Consider the following 15,647-nt stretch of genomic DNA (forward strand, 5'->3'; position numbering starts at 1 on the left):
CTGATGCGCAGCAGGCACGTCACAGCACTATTCCCAAAAAAGGCACCACTGAGATTACAGAAACACATTCTCACTCACAGGGAATGAAAATCACTCATCCTACCACTTTGAACTCCTTCTGCATGTGCCAGTAATTTCAGCTCCAGACATCCACCTGTTAAAGGACACTAACACAGGGACAAAGGCTATTACATACTCTGTGCTGTCTAGATGAGGCCGATGACCAGTTGAACGTCTCACATCAGAAAGAAGCCATTCTTAGCATCTCCAGAAGAAGCCACAGCAATCTTCACCCTGAAATCCTGTCCTCTTCCAGACAGGGAGTCTGAGTGTTTGCTCTCAGCTACAGCCGCGCTGAGCCGATGCTCTGGAACACGAGACTTGGTCATCCCTGTTGGCAAGCGTGGCTAGAAACAAGCATGGCCCAGCTATTTTTTTATGTTCCAGCTACAGCTTTTGACTAACATCCTGGAACAGCATATTCCACAGGATGACGACGCACTAGGTGAAGTAGCATTTCCTTCTATTTGTTCTAAATTTACAAAGCTGTAATGTCATCCAGTGACCTCTTGTTCTCATATAAAGGGAGAGCACAAAAACAACGATCTAATTGCTTTTGAGCTAGGATGCAGGCTGTCTTGCTATGAGATTAAAAAAAATCAACAATAAAAAGTCCTAAGATTTATTTATAATCTCATACATTTTTGGCTTACTTGGGGATTGGCAGAACTCTGAGTGTTCCTGCCCTGAAACAGCACAGAATTTTATCTAGATATGAGCTATTATGTATATTAAAAGTGCTTGCTCTTCCTAAAAAGGGAATATTAAATAAGTTTTGGATCCCAAATGCTACTGAGCTTGCTGGGCGGGGTCCTCCAGATTTCACTTCTTAGTAGGAACTGGATGCCTGCCCAATTGCAGCTGGGGTCAGAGCTCAGCACGTGGTGACTTTATTGAGGCTAACACTGACCAGCAAAAGAGCTCAGTAACAGTCATGGAAAAAAAAAAAAAAAGAAAAAAAAAGCTGCCAATCATCTCATCAATCCTGAAGAGCCATACGGATGAACAAGAATGGTAGGAAGGCTGAAAGACACTTCAAATCAGGATGCAGCCTAATTTACAGACTCCTCGCTGAGAACGAACCCCCTGAAACATCTTTGGCGGAACCACGGTGACAATCAGCCCCTCTGTAGGCACTTATGTGCCCTCCACAAGTCTACCAGAGAAACTCTCAATTTCCGAGCCTGCCCACTCAAAATCTAAAAAAATCTAAATCTAAAAAAAAAAGCCATGCCTTCATCGACTTCATCAAATGTCAATACTGACATTCCCCTGATACTTTTCCAAAATTTAGCTTCATCTCCTCCATCTCTTCCTCCGCCAGCACATGCCCTCTTACCAGGCTGTAAATCCTCCCCCCCACCATGTTGACCCACACTCTCCTGTCCAAAACTAACACCAGTTTTCTGACATTTCAAATCGGGCCAGCTGGCAAACAACAGCGCCAACCAAAGAAAATTTCTCATTTCACGTTCTAAAAATGGCCTGGATGTGCCTGGATGTCCTTCCCCAGTGAACAGCTGTGAATAATTGGATTAGAAAGGCAGCCCAAAAAAGACTACTTATATTACACCAAATTTTAAATAGAAATCTGCTATACTTCACCCTTTTGGTGCTTCTCTGTACTGAACAACCTCCCTCCACCCAACAGCCAGAGAATAATCTTCATTCTCTGGTCTTGCTGCCACCAGACAACTTTATCATCTCTGCTCACTTCCTCCTTCAGCATTTTCTGGCTGCCCAGAAACTTCTCAGCAGAGAAGTGGCAGCCTAGCCAAACACGCAGTTGGACTGTTTGCTATCAGAGTGGATCTGGTGAGCTCAGTGACCACAAAAGACAGCAAAACAAGTTAAGATCACACTGGCCCAATCACGGAGCTGGCTGAAGAAATGCTGCGGAGGGAGCCAGCGGGGGGGGGGCACACAGCCCTGCTAAATATAGTTTTTCTGATGTGATACATTTCTCAGAGTAGCCAAAAGTGGGTGCATGAGAACACCTGCTCATTCTGACGGCTTCCTTTTACTCACATCCTGTTCAAATATAGTCTTATGTTCAAAGGTGTTAGCCATAAAACCCCTGAAGAGATCCTGGATTATTCAAAACAGTTGAGGATTTGGATGCAGGGACAACAGGAATTTCTGGAGCTCAGAAGGCCAAGGAACTGCAACCACAAAAGTAAAAGAGCTAAGAAAATGGCTTGATCACATACGGCAAAAGCAGGGAAAATGTCCACCAGCTGCAGCTAACTACTACATCTGCTTCTGTATTTTGGAGTAAGCTCTTGGTATCCCTTGAACCCAAAAACTCAGGAAGGAAAGTTGTGTGAGATTATAATGAGGACCCAACCATTTCATTCACTTCAGCTCCCGTTCTGGCAACAATGACAGTTAAATGAACAACGGCATGTGTAAAAACACCTCACCTGGCTCTTCAGCAAGATTCACAAACCAGCAAAGTCACTACATGTTTTGAACATGACTGCTAAACTCACAGAGGGCAAAATGGACTAAGCGTAGATAATATAAGTGCTACTCCCTCAGCAAATGCACAAGGTTAAAAGGAAGGCCAGGCTGGATGGGGCTTTGGGCAACCTGGTCTAGTAAAAAGTCTCTTCCAACCCTAACCATTCCATGATTCCATGAAAAAGAGAGAAGAAAGGAAAATGAAAGACTGAGTTTCAGACTCAAACCAGTCAGTCCTTTACAGCTAAAATCTTAAAAGCCTGACGTCAGTTTCTGAAACAATGTGGAGCCGAGCATTAGGAAAGGAAGGCCTTAGGCAGCGAAGCAACAAGATTTTAGGAGGTCTCTGAAGTCTGGAAGAGAGAAATAATACGAGTATCAACACTTAAGACCCATGGGGGACTGAGGCTTGCCTTCCTCCACAGACAGCATCCCTCTTCCCATTTGCAGCTCAGCCTTCAGTTTTGCCAGCATATTCAGTCCTGATAACTCAGTGCTTAGATCAGTTATAGCTCCCTAGACCTAATCATCACGGAATATTTACAAACGTCAGTGCACACCCAAATCGTACCAATCCTCTCTCCTTGAAACCTGGATGCTATCCTAAAGGGGGAAGAACAAAGAAGCTTCTCATATGACACTGGACTATGACTCTTCAGGAACATTTTTACATGATTAGGTTCAGGCGGTTGCACACTATGGTTGCACACTACAAAGCGCATCTTCTCTGAGCCCTGCCATTGGCACTTACTGCTGCTTCGCTTTACCCGCAGATAAAGTTCACTCCTGTTGACCCTCCATCTGGGCTTTCTCCCAGTCCCCATCTTCCCTGTGATGCTGCAGTGGGAAAGCAGACCAGACAGAGCGTTCCCTGGGAAAATGATCATCTCTCATACCAGGGTCACATTCCTACATGCCTCTGGAAACTCTAATCCTAAACAAGGCACATTCCTGTCCTTGGCAATCGGTAAGAGGAGCACAGACGGGGAGATTTTAGGACTTCTGTAACCACCTCGTAGCTGTCAAAACCTAGAGTATGCAAGAAGAACCTTGTCACTGTTAGCAGGTATGAAATGCAGACAATCCCAATAATGTGTGCATACTAATCACTAGAATTCTACATGGATGAAGAAAGAAACTGGGAATCCATAGAGCTGCCATGCCAAGTGCCAAAGCACATTAGGACAGCTCCATCACACACCCACCCTCCTCTTCACGCAGCAGATGCGCACATACATCTTCTCTTCATCTATTCTCCAAAGGATGCATTCCTGCCAGGAAGAGTTCCCAAGCACAACCACACTGTTCAGAAAGAGCAGCACATTTGGGAACGTAAAGGTATTTCAGAGAAACCTTCCTATTCATCCAAACAGAAGCAAAACCATGAAGAACAGAGGGGTAGGTCAATGCTCACCAGGGCTAGGGCTGCTGTCTCAGTGGTCTCATGCACATCAAGGCTAGCAGCTAATAAATCACAAGACTGAGCAATAAAAGACCTTGTCTACGGTAGGAAAATGACTTGTTACTGACAGCTTGTTGTTAGTAGCAGCTCCTCACAGACCCCTACCCTCAGCTGCATTGAGAAGAGGCTGGTAGCTAGCACAAAAGGAGAGGAACAGCTTTCAACAGCCTGAGGAAGCCAACAGCTTTCCACACTGGGTGCCTTGCAACGACCAGTCTTGTTTTGTGTACAGCAGTGAAACCATCACAAGCATGACAACTGGAGAGAGACCTCATTGCTGTGATTATTATTAGCAAGCCTCTCCTTGTCCATAAAAACAGCCAGAGTAAGGATGCACGTAACAAAGAGTTTTTCTTCTAGAGCAGCTCCTATGTAAAAACAAACCCATCTTGTTCTCAAACAACCTCTTGTTTACCGCAGGTTTTTCTGCCTTTGTGTCCTCACCTGGAAGGGGGAGAAAGCACTGGAATCTGCAGACTTGTTCAGGAAGGTGGATAAAGCACCAAACACAGCACGAAGGTTACAAAGAGCAAACAGATATCAAACAAAAGCTCCCATTGTTCAGGCACACGGGCAATAACAGACACTAATTTCAAAGCAGTAAACTTTCCTCTAGGGAAAAAAAAGCTCTTCACAAACAGTCCCTTTCACTTTCCAGCTCTCTATCCTGTCTCACAAAAACGTTCATAAATTGCAGTCTGACCTCTTTCTCTTACAGTAGCTTCATCTTTTTTAAGAAATCTCCTAGCATGTTTTTGAGTCATTCTGTAACATGCAGCAATAATCACCAGGTCTCCCCACCCAGGGCAACTTCTTCCAGGCTCTCTAACTCTTCCGCGTTTGTCCTCACTTAGATGTGCTTTTCTCCAGATTTTTTCCTTCTGTGGTGTGAGCAGACTACTGACCAGTTCCTGCAGGAGACTGGATTAAGAGTCTCAAAAATACTTGACATGAAAGGATTTTAAATGACTATTTTCACTGACTAACAGTGACTCAGAAGGGTCTGTTTACCGAAGGGCTTTTTCTCAAGCTGAAAAAAAAAAGTACCGAAGTCTGGATTACAAACTACTAAAATAGCAAAGTATTTTGAAATTGCAGTGGTTCTGACAGGAAATGGGGACTGAACTGCACTTAATGAAGGGAGGGGGGAAAAGAAGCAGAGAGACTCTAGACATGGCAATTCATGGCTTTAGTCATATTTTCAGTTGCTTATAAAGGAAATTCTGACAGCTGCCAATATAAACAGAGTAAGTGCACTAGCAGAGTGTACGATTTCTGAACGTGTACACACATGGGTGTGGAAGAGACAACAACCCCCAGCAAAGCCTGACTTTCCAATGTGCACTGTAATTTTTTCCAATTTAGAGAAGACAGCTTAAAAAGGAGGGGGGAAGAACCATCCTGTTCGTGAGACCTCCTTTTCTAATCTTTCCCTTCTCCAAACCTTAACAAGGCAATCCAAGACTGTGTACGAAGAAGTGGGGTGAGGAACCATCTCCCCCAGGACATTCGGTGATTCCCCTATGTAACTACATCTGTCCCAAAATTAGTAAGTCTTTTTGCCCACTTCTGAGAGCTGACGTCTTCCCTGTAGGTCTCTCAGCCCCAAGCTGAGAAAGCAGAGGAAGATGCCCTCCCTCACTAGGAAGCCCGGTTACTCTCTGCAGCATAGTTTTAAGGTCCATCTTTTTCAAAGGGCTGAGGCCACATGGGGCAGACGAGGAACCTGTGCAAGTGTCAAACCACACAGTTTTCCCTGACTCGTGTGAGCCCAAGCTTGAAGAGTCCAAGCCTGACTTTCTGCAAACAGCTTGTAACAAAAGGTCTTATATTCTTTCTCCTCGTAAAAAGCAAGTCTCATGCCCTTTCCCGAGGCTTATATTTCAACCCAGCACAAGTACCCTCTGATCCAGGTTCCTCCTGTTTCTAGTTCGTCTTGTTTCAAGTTCCTCTGCTTTGAGTCCTGTGCTTTACAGGCACACAGGTCCTGAACTGAACACGAGCAGCCGACTTTGTCTGACACGCAGCTTCAGCAGCTCTGTTCACTCCGTCAACAACAAACTCTTCATATTAAAAACACTAACACAAATAATTTAATCTGACACAAAACCACAGAAGAGGCAAAGGCACTTTCACTTCATTGTGAAATGAATTTGCAGACAACAACATACTCTCCTCATCAGGAAGCACCTTCAGCACTTTTATCTTTTGTTAAAGCTCAAGCACTTTGCCCTGAGTCTTTAGGACAGGTTAATTACACCAAAATGAAGATCCATGCTATTTCACCACAGCAGCAAGTCCTGGAACAATACAGCAAAAACACAGTCTGAAGGAGATCAGACAGTCACATAAAACTTCACAAGACAGAAACTGGCATCTTTGCTGCTGAATAAAGTCAGTTCTAAGTAACAAAGTAGTAATAATAAAAATTGTAGCACACCTCAGGCTTCCATATGGCTGGAGAGTGAGATCCACGTTGCTTCTCAGGGATGACAGCATGCTCTCATTCAGGAGCACCAGCAATTCTCTGTTCCTCAACCTGCCACAACCATTGTTGCCTCCAGTCATGCAAGTGCTCTGATGGAGAGGTATTACCCTAATCTCGACACTTCCTCTCTCCTGTGACACAGGTTAGGGTGAATCATCAGTTAATAAACAGTATTTCTTAACTGATGGGTGCAGCATTTCCAACAGCACTGCAGGCACATTTACCTTTACCCCCGTTCTGAAGAACTTATCTACATAAATCCATACAGGAGAGATCACTTGAACAGTAAGAGCTTGCAGCACACTTATTCAAAAGAATCTGAGCTCCCAATGACCTGTTAGGCTGGCACAGGTGCTATTTTTCTCAATGCTCAGTCCAGAAAACTTAAGACTCCTGCTCTTACCTTTAACGTTCAATCTTCCTCTAAACTAGTGTCCAGAGCAGCCTACTCCCCTAGAAAAAAAGACTAAATAGGTTGCTTGACATGCGATTAATAGGATTAGTCCCCTCTGTGGCCAGTCTTTCTGAGCTACGTTCCACTTGCCACAAGCTGATTAGCTGTCTGCTTAAGGAGGAGCTGGGATAAGTTTCCTTCTGGCAGCAGTGAAGTGGAGAGGCAGGCACTGACTGTAATAATATGCTGTTTCCTGTCTGTGGCTGAGCTGAGAGGTACTTCCCAATAGAAAAGGGTTTACAGCAGCACAGGAGTTCAAGCTCCACCTCTTCCAGTGAGGAGCCTTTAACTATGGAGGAGGGACCAACACCATGGCTCCTGGTGCTTAACAGCATGCTGTGTCCAAACTTAACTTCCACTAAAGCACCAGAAAGAAGAAATCAAACTACCCACATCTCTCTCCACAGACAGAAGCTTTCTCTGATGGGATCTCAGAGCTCTCAGTAAGATGGGATGTGAAGTGAATGTTGAAATGTTGTTGAATGTAAAAAGTTACATGAATGAGGGTAAAAGTCCACACCACCAATTGCTGTCAATAACTGGAAAACATTCACAAAAACAACATATGAAAATCACACTGAAACAGAACATATGTACCTGAAAAGATCTGATGGCCTTCCTAGCCCCCTCCTGTTTATGACAGGTATTGTTCATTATTGTTAAATAATACATGTATTAGATGCTTCCCCTTCAGCTTCACATAAATCCTGCACAAGCCAGGGAAGGGTCAATGAACTGATAAGGACTCACTCCATCAGTTGGGCCTGTCCTACTGAAAGCAGCAGGTTTGATTCCTTTGGAACCTTATAGAAAAGAGCAGATCTTCAGCTAGCACACCAAGCTGAGAAGTAAGAATTTGTTCACCACATAGAAATTTACAAAAATGTGCCTAAGGAGATGACGCAAAGTCCTTTCAAAGACTCTTGAGGGGCTAGCTGTGCTGGCAAAATGCCTGCCTGAGTAACAGACAATAAAGCAATTTGTACCACCCAAATCTTAAGGGCTTCATAATGGAGAATGGGCATGCCAGATAGCTCCTGTCCATGACACAGGTAAAGCAGTTACCTCAGTGGCAAACAACAGGCAAGAACACGTGGAGCTTTCTCCATACCCTGGTGAAGTGATAAAGCTGTATAAGGCCTGCCAGCACTTTTGCAGAGATACCAGAAAGATCTGGAAATCTGCTCCAAAAATAATATTTTACTGAAAAGCAAGAAATGTTCAGGCAGTGGTGATTTAGCTAAAATCTTTGCAACAAAGAGAGATGCTGGTGATTATTCTTAATAGACCAAAGGACTAATCTCCTGTCCCAACGCAAGGGTGCTATGTCATCTATTTGGGTCTAGAACAGTCCAACTTTCACACACCATTCTCAAACAAGGTGAAATCCATAGGAACAAGGCAGAAATTTTAAGTAAGCATTTCCCACCAAACTAAGGCCACAAGTGATAAAAGCTCTGCTTTCTGTCCAGAGTCAAGGGAACGGAGAACTCCCAACCATGCTGGATCTGGGTAATACTGAAGATTCCCAAAGAAAGTGAAAAGTTTTTTAATGCTGTTATAACAAAGAACAGAGAGTTCTATTCTGTTCTCAGTATGACAAAATGGTGCCTGGAGGTTTAGATAAACTACTAGGTAGCTTTAGCATTGCAAAATACTTCACTACACCGATTCTTATACCTGCAATGGCAATCATCCTTTTGTGTCTAGAGAATGTAACCTTTCCAACCACGTGCTGTGGAGAGAAGAGAAAACTACATCTGGTACACCATGTAAACTAGCTAGAAGTGACTGTTCACTAAAAAATTCACCAGGAAGACCGCTGTGGTGCCACCACAAAGCTTAAGAGTGCATAACGTGGTTATCCTTGGGTTTGTACCACAGCAGATCTTCTCTGAGGCACTGTGTAAGATAGCAGCTGAAGCAAAATCCACTGGTGGGAGATCTGTACTCCAAGTACTAGGGGATAATACATGCAAAGAACCAGTCACTTTCAGCTCAGACATCTAAAAAGAATTTAACTTGTAGACAGATGGGCAGATAGAAGGGCAGAGATGTGACAGAACTGGCAAATATTACATCTACAATCCTCCTGAGAGAAGGGAGGCCGGTTGTGGGGTTGCTATGTGATTTGTTCCTAGAGGCTTCCTGCGAAATAACTCTGCAGCCACTGTGCTTGACCTAAAGGAACAATAGCTAAACATAAAGCTTTTCCTTACACCTCTCAGGGGACACACCTGCACAACGTCTTAAGCTCAGAGATGCCCCCAGTCACATGCTCCCAGATCATTTTATGGTCATGCATCCATTAACTTTGGGTAGCAGTCCTGACAACTGTTCTGACAGTGCAAACAGGACCCATTCGCTGAAAGACTGACTAAGTAAACAACAGTGGAACCCATATTACATTCTCTTCTTTTTAAAGGAAGAGGTCTTCATCTTAATATCACTTCTCTGTCTTTCCTGCCTGCTCTAGCAAACAAATTAGCTGTCAGATTTATGTACTATGTAAAAGGTTTACTGTCATCTTTGGTTTTTAACCTTATTTTTCTATCGCTCCTAAGTGCTTTATCCAGTGTTTTTGTTTTCTGTCTCTTTTGTTAGTACCTAAGGAGTGTCATTCATGCAACTCTCAGAGCTGATCAACTCTCTAATGCCTTCAGTTGTATTTCTCCATTTAAAGTAGAATCAAGAACTGACCAATGAAGACTGAAAAGAGAACAAGTCACAGTGATAGGATTCCACCAAAAAGCCCAGCCTGGAGACTCAGAGTGTCTGCATAATGCAAATTATCTTAGTGCAAAGATTAGGTAGACTGCACAACAAATATAGAAGAAGCAGACAATACCAAGTGTGAGTTTATACCACTTTATGAACTAAGTCAAGTATCTCCAGCTCTGCAGAACCTCTGCCTGAAGCAGTATAGATGCCTGAAGAGTGGATGAGTTTCCTCAGAAAGAAATCAGTCTTTCCTAAATCCAAAACTACCAGTCTCCCTTGAAGAAAAAGAAACAGAAAGAAATCCAGAGCATGTGCAACTCCAAAATAACTGTTTTACAACACTGTATGTTTAATGTTTCCAGTTTAGGACAAAAACACAGTACTGAATACCGCTGATTTGAATCAGGAAAAAATGAATCAAAGAACTCTGAATTTTAGAAAGAAACTGAGCTGGGAAGATTCAGAGGGGAAGCAGAGTGCTCTCAAAGAAAACCGAGAGAAAATTGCAAGACTGCAAGGAATCCAAAGCACTGACACAGTGATGTGGCAGACCAAGAGCAGCAACACTAGCCAACCTTTTGATTTTCAGAGTATTTTTATAGCTCATGGTAAACCACAGCCAAACCCCTCTATAAGCAATGACAGACGGAGTAGACAGAAATTAAGAGAGGAGGGATGTTTTTCCTGTAGTTTACCTGAGCACCCATGATACAGCAATCAGCTGGAGACAGTGCAAACTATCTCTGCTGCTCGAGCGTCAAAATAACTCTATACCCCTTCACCCCTTAGGGAAGGGAAGGCAGGGACTGGAGGAGCCTGATAGTGTAGTCAAGGAAGTAACTCCTCACTGCTGGACTTGGAGACAATTTGAGAGAGCAAACAGTGTTTCCTCCTGTGCCTACATCCAGTGTCTTTGACAGAGATTAGCTCTCTCCCAACTGCAACAATAAACAAACCAGAAAAATTTCTTAACCTGAAAAATCACCCTTATTTTACATATGGAAAAACTAAAGCAAGACCCTAGAGGAAGGGTATTATTAACAGGAAAATGGCTCCATAATCTTGAAAATGTATTCCCTATAGAAATCACCGCAAAATCCTTCTCTCTGTGCACACACACTGACACCTGTTATCAATATTTAGTGTCAGATGCAGATGGGCCTCCAAATTGTCCAACTAATGACGTATAAAGTGTTTTCAAACTTGCAGAAAGTGTCGAGGTTAATATGGGCATAGGGATGGTGTGGCAGCTGCTTTACCCAGGTACTTCAAAGCAAAAAGTTACAGCTACATAATGGAAATAACCTTTGCTAGACATGTCTGTTTATGTCTGACCCAGCAGTGGGTCGCTACTATCGCAGAGCAAGCCATGCTGCTCAGCCTTGGTCACCACCTGCAGGTCACCACCTGCAGGATCAGCTTCCTTCCTCCACCTGGATTGCTCCCACCTTCACCTTGCCTTAGACCAACAACTGTTTCCTTTCCCTCTTCCCTCTCAAGCCCTCAGGAGGCTGCCTGGAGGCTACTGCTGTCAGCCAGCCCCAAAGCTCATCACACTGCTGCTTCACACTTGCCCTGAACAGCCGCTGTTGCTGGCTTTTCTCATGCATAGCAGGAGCACTGGCACCAGGCTGGGCCAAGAGGAACCAGGCTGCAACTCCTGTCCTGCACACCAGGCATTCCCGCAAAATGGAGCTCAGGTAGCACCTGCACCCCAGAAATGACTGTGTCTTTTCTCCCAGTTGCTAAGCTCAGGGAAAACGAAGCAGTGACACCACCACCTTTCCAAATTACAAATATTTGGCATATTTTTCACATCTAACAAGTATCCTAAACCAATTTCACAGTTATCTCTGCGTGGCTTCTTTCTGTTCCTCCTTTTGCTTTGCCACTATATATAGTGTGCGTATATAAACACACATACATCCACACACAAATAAAGTCAGAGAAAGAAGTTTACATATTTTCAGGCCTGAAGGGAAAACTAAATTCCTTTAGCAAGACCTCCAGCATAAACATCACCATCACCCCCAACTCCCTCAGCATAATAAATTTTTTTGTCTTGCTGTGTAAATGGATTCTATCAAATCCTCCTAGCTTATAGGTAAGAGCTTCCCTGAATGCAAGATTTTAGCACCATACATAGTAAACTGAAGTATTTCCCATGTGCATGGAGATGAGTTATGGTTGCTGTAAGGAAAAAAAGATTATGAGTTTTTGTGTAAGTAAAAGAGGCTGTGAAGATTGTTCGTATGTTTTTGACCTACGCAAAAGAGAAGAGATGTGGGTGAAAGATGCAAGAAGAAAGGAAAATACTGCAAAAATCTTTAATCTTACCGTGAAGCTGTTGTTGACATTCTTAGTGCTGGATTCTGCCACACTGGCATCTGTCAGATCCACCTCATCAAAAATAATGGACTGGAAAGAAAAAATTCAAACCCCCAATGAATCAGTGAATCTGATGTATACACAGCAGATCCACTTCCCACTGACAGGAAGAGGGGAAACATAACCCCCATTTTTAAAAAGGGAAAAAAGGAAGACCTGGGGAACTACAGGCCAGTCGGTCTCACTTCTGTGCCTGGCAAGATCATGGAGCAGATCCTCCTGGAAACTCTGCTAAGGCACGTGGAAAATAAGGAGGCGATTGGTGACGGCCAACATGGCTTCACTAAAGGCAGATTGTGCCTGACAAATCTGGTGGCCTTCTACAGTGGGGTTACAGTATTGGTGCATAGGGGAAGAGCAACTGATGTCATCTACATCAGTTGTACGTGTGCAAAGCATTTGACGCTGTCCCCCATGACATCCTTGTCTCTAAATTGGAGAGACATGGATTTGAGTGATGAACCACTCGGTGCGTAAGGAACTGGCTGGATGGTTGCACTCAAAGGGTTGTGGTCAACGGCTCAGTGTCCAGGTGGAGATCAGTTCCTCAGGGGTCAGTACCGGGACCAGTGCTGTTTAACATCTCTGTTGGTGACATGGACAGTGGGATTGAGTGCACCCTCAGCAAGTTTGCTGACAACACCAAGCTGCATGGTGTGGTTGACACACTGGAGGAAAGGGATGCCATCCAGAGGGACCTGGACAGGCCTGAGGGGTGGGCCTGTGCGAACCTCATGAGGTTCAACAAGGCCAAATGAAAGGTCCTGCATCTGGGCCAGGGTAACCCTAAATATAAATACAGGCTGGACAATTAGTGGATTGAGAGCAGCCCTGAGGAGATGGACGTGGGGGGGTTGGCGGATGATAAGATTGACATGAGCCAGCAATATGCGCTTGCAGCCCAGAAAGCCACCCATACCCAGGGCTGCACCAAAAGCAGCAGGGTGAGGGAGGTGATTCTCCCCCTCTGCTCTGCTCCTGTGAGACGCAACCTGCTGTGCTGAGCTCAGCTCTGGGGCCCCCAGCACAAGAAGGGTAAGGAACTATTAAAATGAGGCCAGAGGAGGGCCACGAAGATGATCAAGGGGCTGGAGCACCTCTCCTACAAAGACAGGCTGAGGGAGTTGGGGTCGTTCAGTCTGGAGAAGAGAAGGCTCCCGGGAGACCTCACAGCAGCCTGCCAGTGCCTGAAGGGGGCTACAGGAGAGCTGGGGAGGGACTCTTTGATAGGGGGCGTAGCGATAGGACAAGGAGTAATGGCCTTAAACTAAAAGGGGTAGGTTTAGGTTAGATATTAAGAAGAAACTATTTACTCTGAGGGTGGTGAGGCACTGGCACAGGTTGCCCAGAGAAGCTGTGGATGCCCAATCCCTGGACGTGTTCAAGACCAGGTTAGATGAGGCCTCGGGCAACCTGGTCTGCTGGGAGGTGTCCCTGCCCATGACAAGGAGGTTGGAATTAGATGATCTTAAAGATCCCCTCCAACACAAACCATTCTATGATTCTTCGATTGATTCAAAGGGACATGCCTGTATGTCTGCCTAAAACACTCCATCAGAGCCTTTTGTGACCTGAAGGAAAGGCCCAGCACCAGCAACATGAAGTCTAGTTCCAAACAGAGGTGCTCACATTTGCCTAAATTCAGTCAGCAAATGCAATGACTTGACTTTCATTAGGGAACTACTTAAAAAAAAAAAAGTAACAAAAAACCAGTAGGCTTAGTTCTTGTGAAAGGAGCCAGACTGATATCTAGTGAACTATCAACGTACTAAACCAGATGCATGGCTGCCTTATGGTTGTGTGAAAAGTTCCCCTCCATTTCTTCTTTTCATTCATATTTTCTCACTTCTATTTCAGCTTCTATTCATTCAGTGCCTACTACCTAATAAAATGCACCAAGGGATTAAAAAAAAAAAAGGTGGAAAATCAGTATCACAGGTCCACATGATGCTTTTCTTAAAAAAATAAAAAATAAAATAGGATTTCAAAGTGTGAGGCAAAACACAGGGAACTTCTAGCAGCTGCAAAACCTGAAGATGGGTGCTTTCGGAGCACGTGATCCTTTCTGAACTGAGGGCTGCCTTCTCTTAGACACCTATCTGCCTCCAAGGGTCCAACACTGACTTTCTTCTTCCCTTGGAAAGGTATAATATTTTCAAGACCTTACCTTAGCAGTTTTTGCATAGTAGAGAGTTCGTCCTCGCAGCTTAAAATATCGTCTCTTCCAGCGCTGGAAGGAGCTGGTCTGTTTCATCAGCATCCCCTCTTTTATGATAGTCTACAAAACAAGGAGAGGGGAGGGGTGAAGCACACATTTTACTTCCAGGCATCTTTCATGCTCTCACAGTATATATCCATACAAAAAAAGACTGCAATTTGAGACCAGTAATCTTAGTGCCCTCTGCTGGAAGTGCTTAACAATTTCATTCACATAAGCAGGCGGAACTTATCAAGATTAAACCATCACAATGCATAACCCACACTGGGGTGGGGTTTCATCCTTGTCTCTGGTGCTATCACAATACCAAAACCAATAAATAACTTATGACTGAACAAGCATCTCAAAGTCTAACAAAAACTCAGGGGATGTAACAGTTAAACTCACCGAGGTCAGATTTCAGTTGCCTTTCATTTAATTGATATTTGATCACAAGCACGCTCACGCCACAGCATATCTGCCCTCGTCTCCAATTCTGCTTTGTGAAATTATCTGCCTCTACCTGGCACAGAGCTGACAAGCTGCAGGCACACAGGATGAAGAAGGAAACTAGAGCAAAGAGGGAGCTATATCCAACTCCAGCATTTGGTATTCTTCAGATAGTCTTGGCTCTGCCTCAGTACACTCTGGCTGGCTGCCATTTCCCAGGGCTGGAGTGCCAAAACTGTCTACGCACACTGCCTTTTTTTTTTTTTTTTTACTGCTTTATAACTAGGTTGACATACCAGCATACACAGTCCCATATGCTCACTCACATACTATGCATACATAGGGGTATGTATTTAATCCACATGCACTTCATTCTACTTCGTCAAATACATTTGATTCCTTCGCTGAGGACAGATTTTGAATACCAACAGCTACCTTCAAATAATCTCAAAGGCTGTAGCTCAGAAAGACAGAGAGCAGAGAAGTCAGAGCTGAGGGTTCAGCCCCGTATTACTGACTGAAGGTATTGCCTTGGAACAGCAAATGGTGCTGTGTGGTACCATGAGAAACCCACTTCTCTCCCCAGGAAACAGCCCCCAGGAACCCACTTCTTGCTGAGAAAGCCCGACGCGATAAACACACAGTTAAAATGCAGGAAACAAATGGTCTGGCAATCTTGTAAGACAGGTTATTCTGTATCTCGATGCCAGGAAAATTACACAGCTTTAACATACTTGAGGTCTCCATACAACCCAAGTTTGTAGCAGTTGGGTCAACCAGTGAGCATCAATTAATTCACGAACGCAGCATTACACATCCACTGCCAGGCTACTACAGAGCACAAAATAAATACTCTTACTGATCCAAAGGGTTTACATTGTTTTAGAAATCCTTTCCAGGGCACTAAACTTGCTTTTAAAATGCTATATATATTTCTAATGCGGGTCTTTCCTTTTTGAAACAG

The 15,647-nt window shown here is 44.1% G+C and overlaps 1 protein-coding gene across 11 annotated transcripts in view; it reads right to left on the reverse strand.

Moving 5' to 3' along the window:
• Window positions 1-15,647, reverse strand: part of DGKD (diacylglycerol kinase delta) — a 75,203-nt gene that overhangs the window by 35,714 nt on the left and 23,842 nt on the right. For 8 of the 11 annotated variants that reach the window (XM_040567638.1, XM_040567636.1, XM_040567632.1 and 5 more), the window contains exons 2-3: window positions 14,204-14,314; window positions 11,986-12,066 (exon numbers count right to left, since the gene is read on the reverse strand). In XM_040567638.1, coding sequence (XP_040423572.1) covers window positions 11,986-12,066; window positions 14,204-14,296 — 174 coding nt within the window. In that variant the 5' untranslated portion in view covers window positions 14,297-14,314. Of the gene's footprint in view, window positions 1-196; window positions 499-6,425; window positions 6,843-6,876; window positions 7,103-11,985; window positions 12,067-14,203; window positions 14,315-15,647 lie in introns of those variants that run through there. The other 3 variants (XM_040567641.1, XM_040567639.1, XM_040567640.1) reach the window with 3 other exon arrangements.

This window comes from Cygnus olor, chromosome 9 (genome assembly GCF_009769625.2).
Source record: "Cygnus olor isolate bCygOlo1 chromosome 9, bCygOlo1.pri.v2, whole genome shotgun sequence".
Classification (NCBI taxonomy): domain Eukaryota; kingdom Metazoa; phylum Chordata; class Aves; order Anseriformes; family Anatidae; genus Cygnus; species Cygnus olor.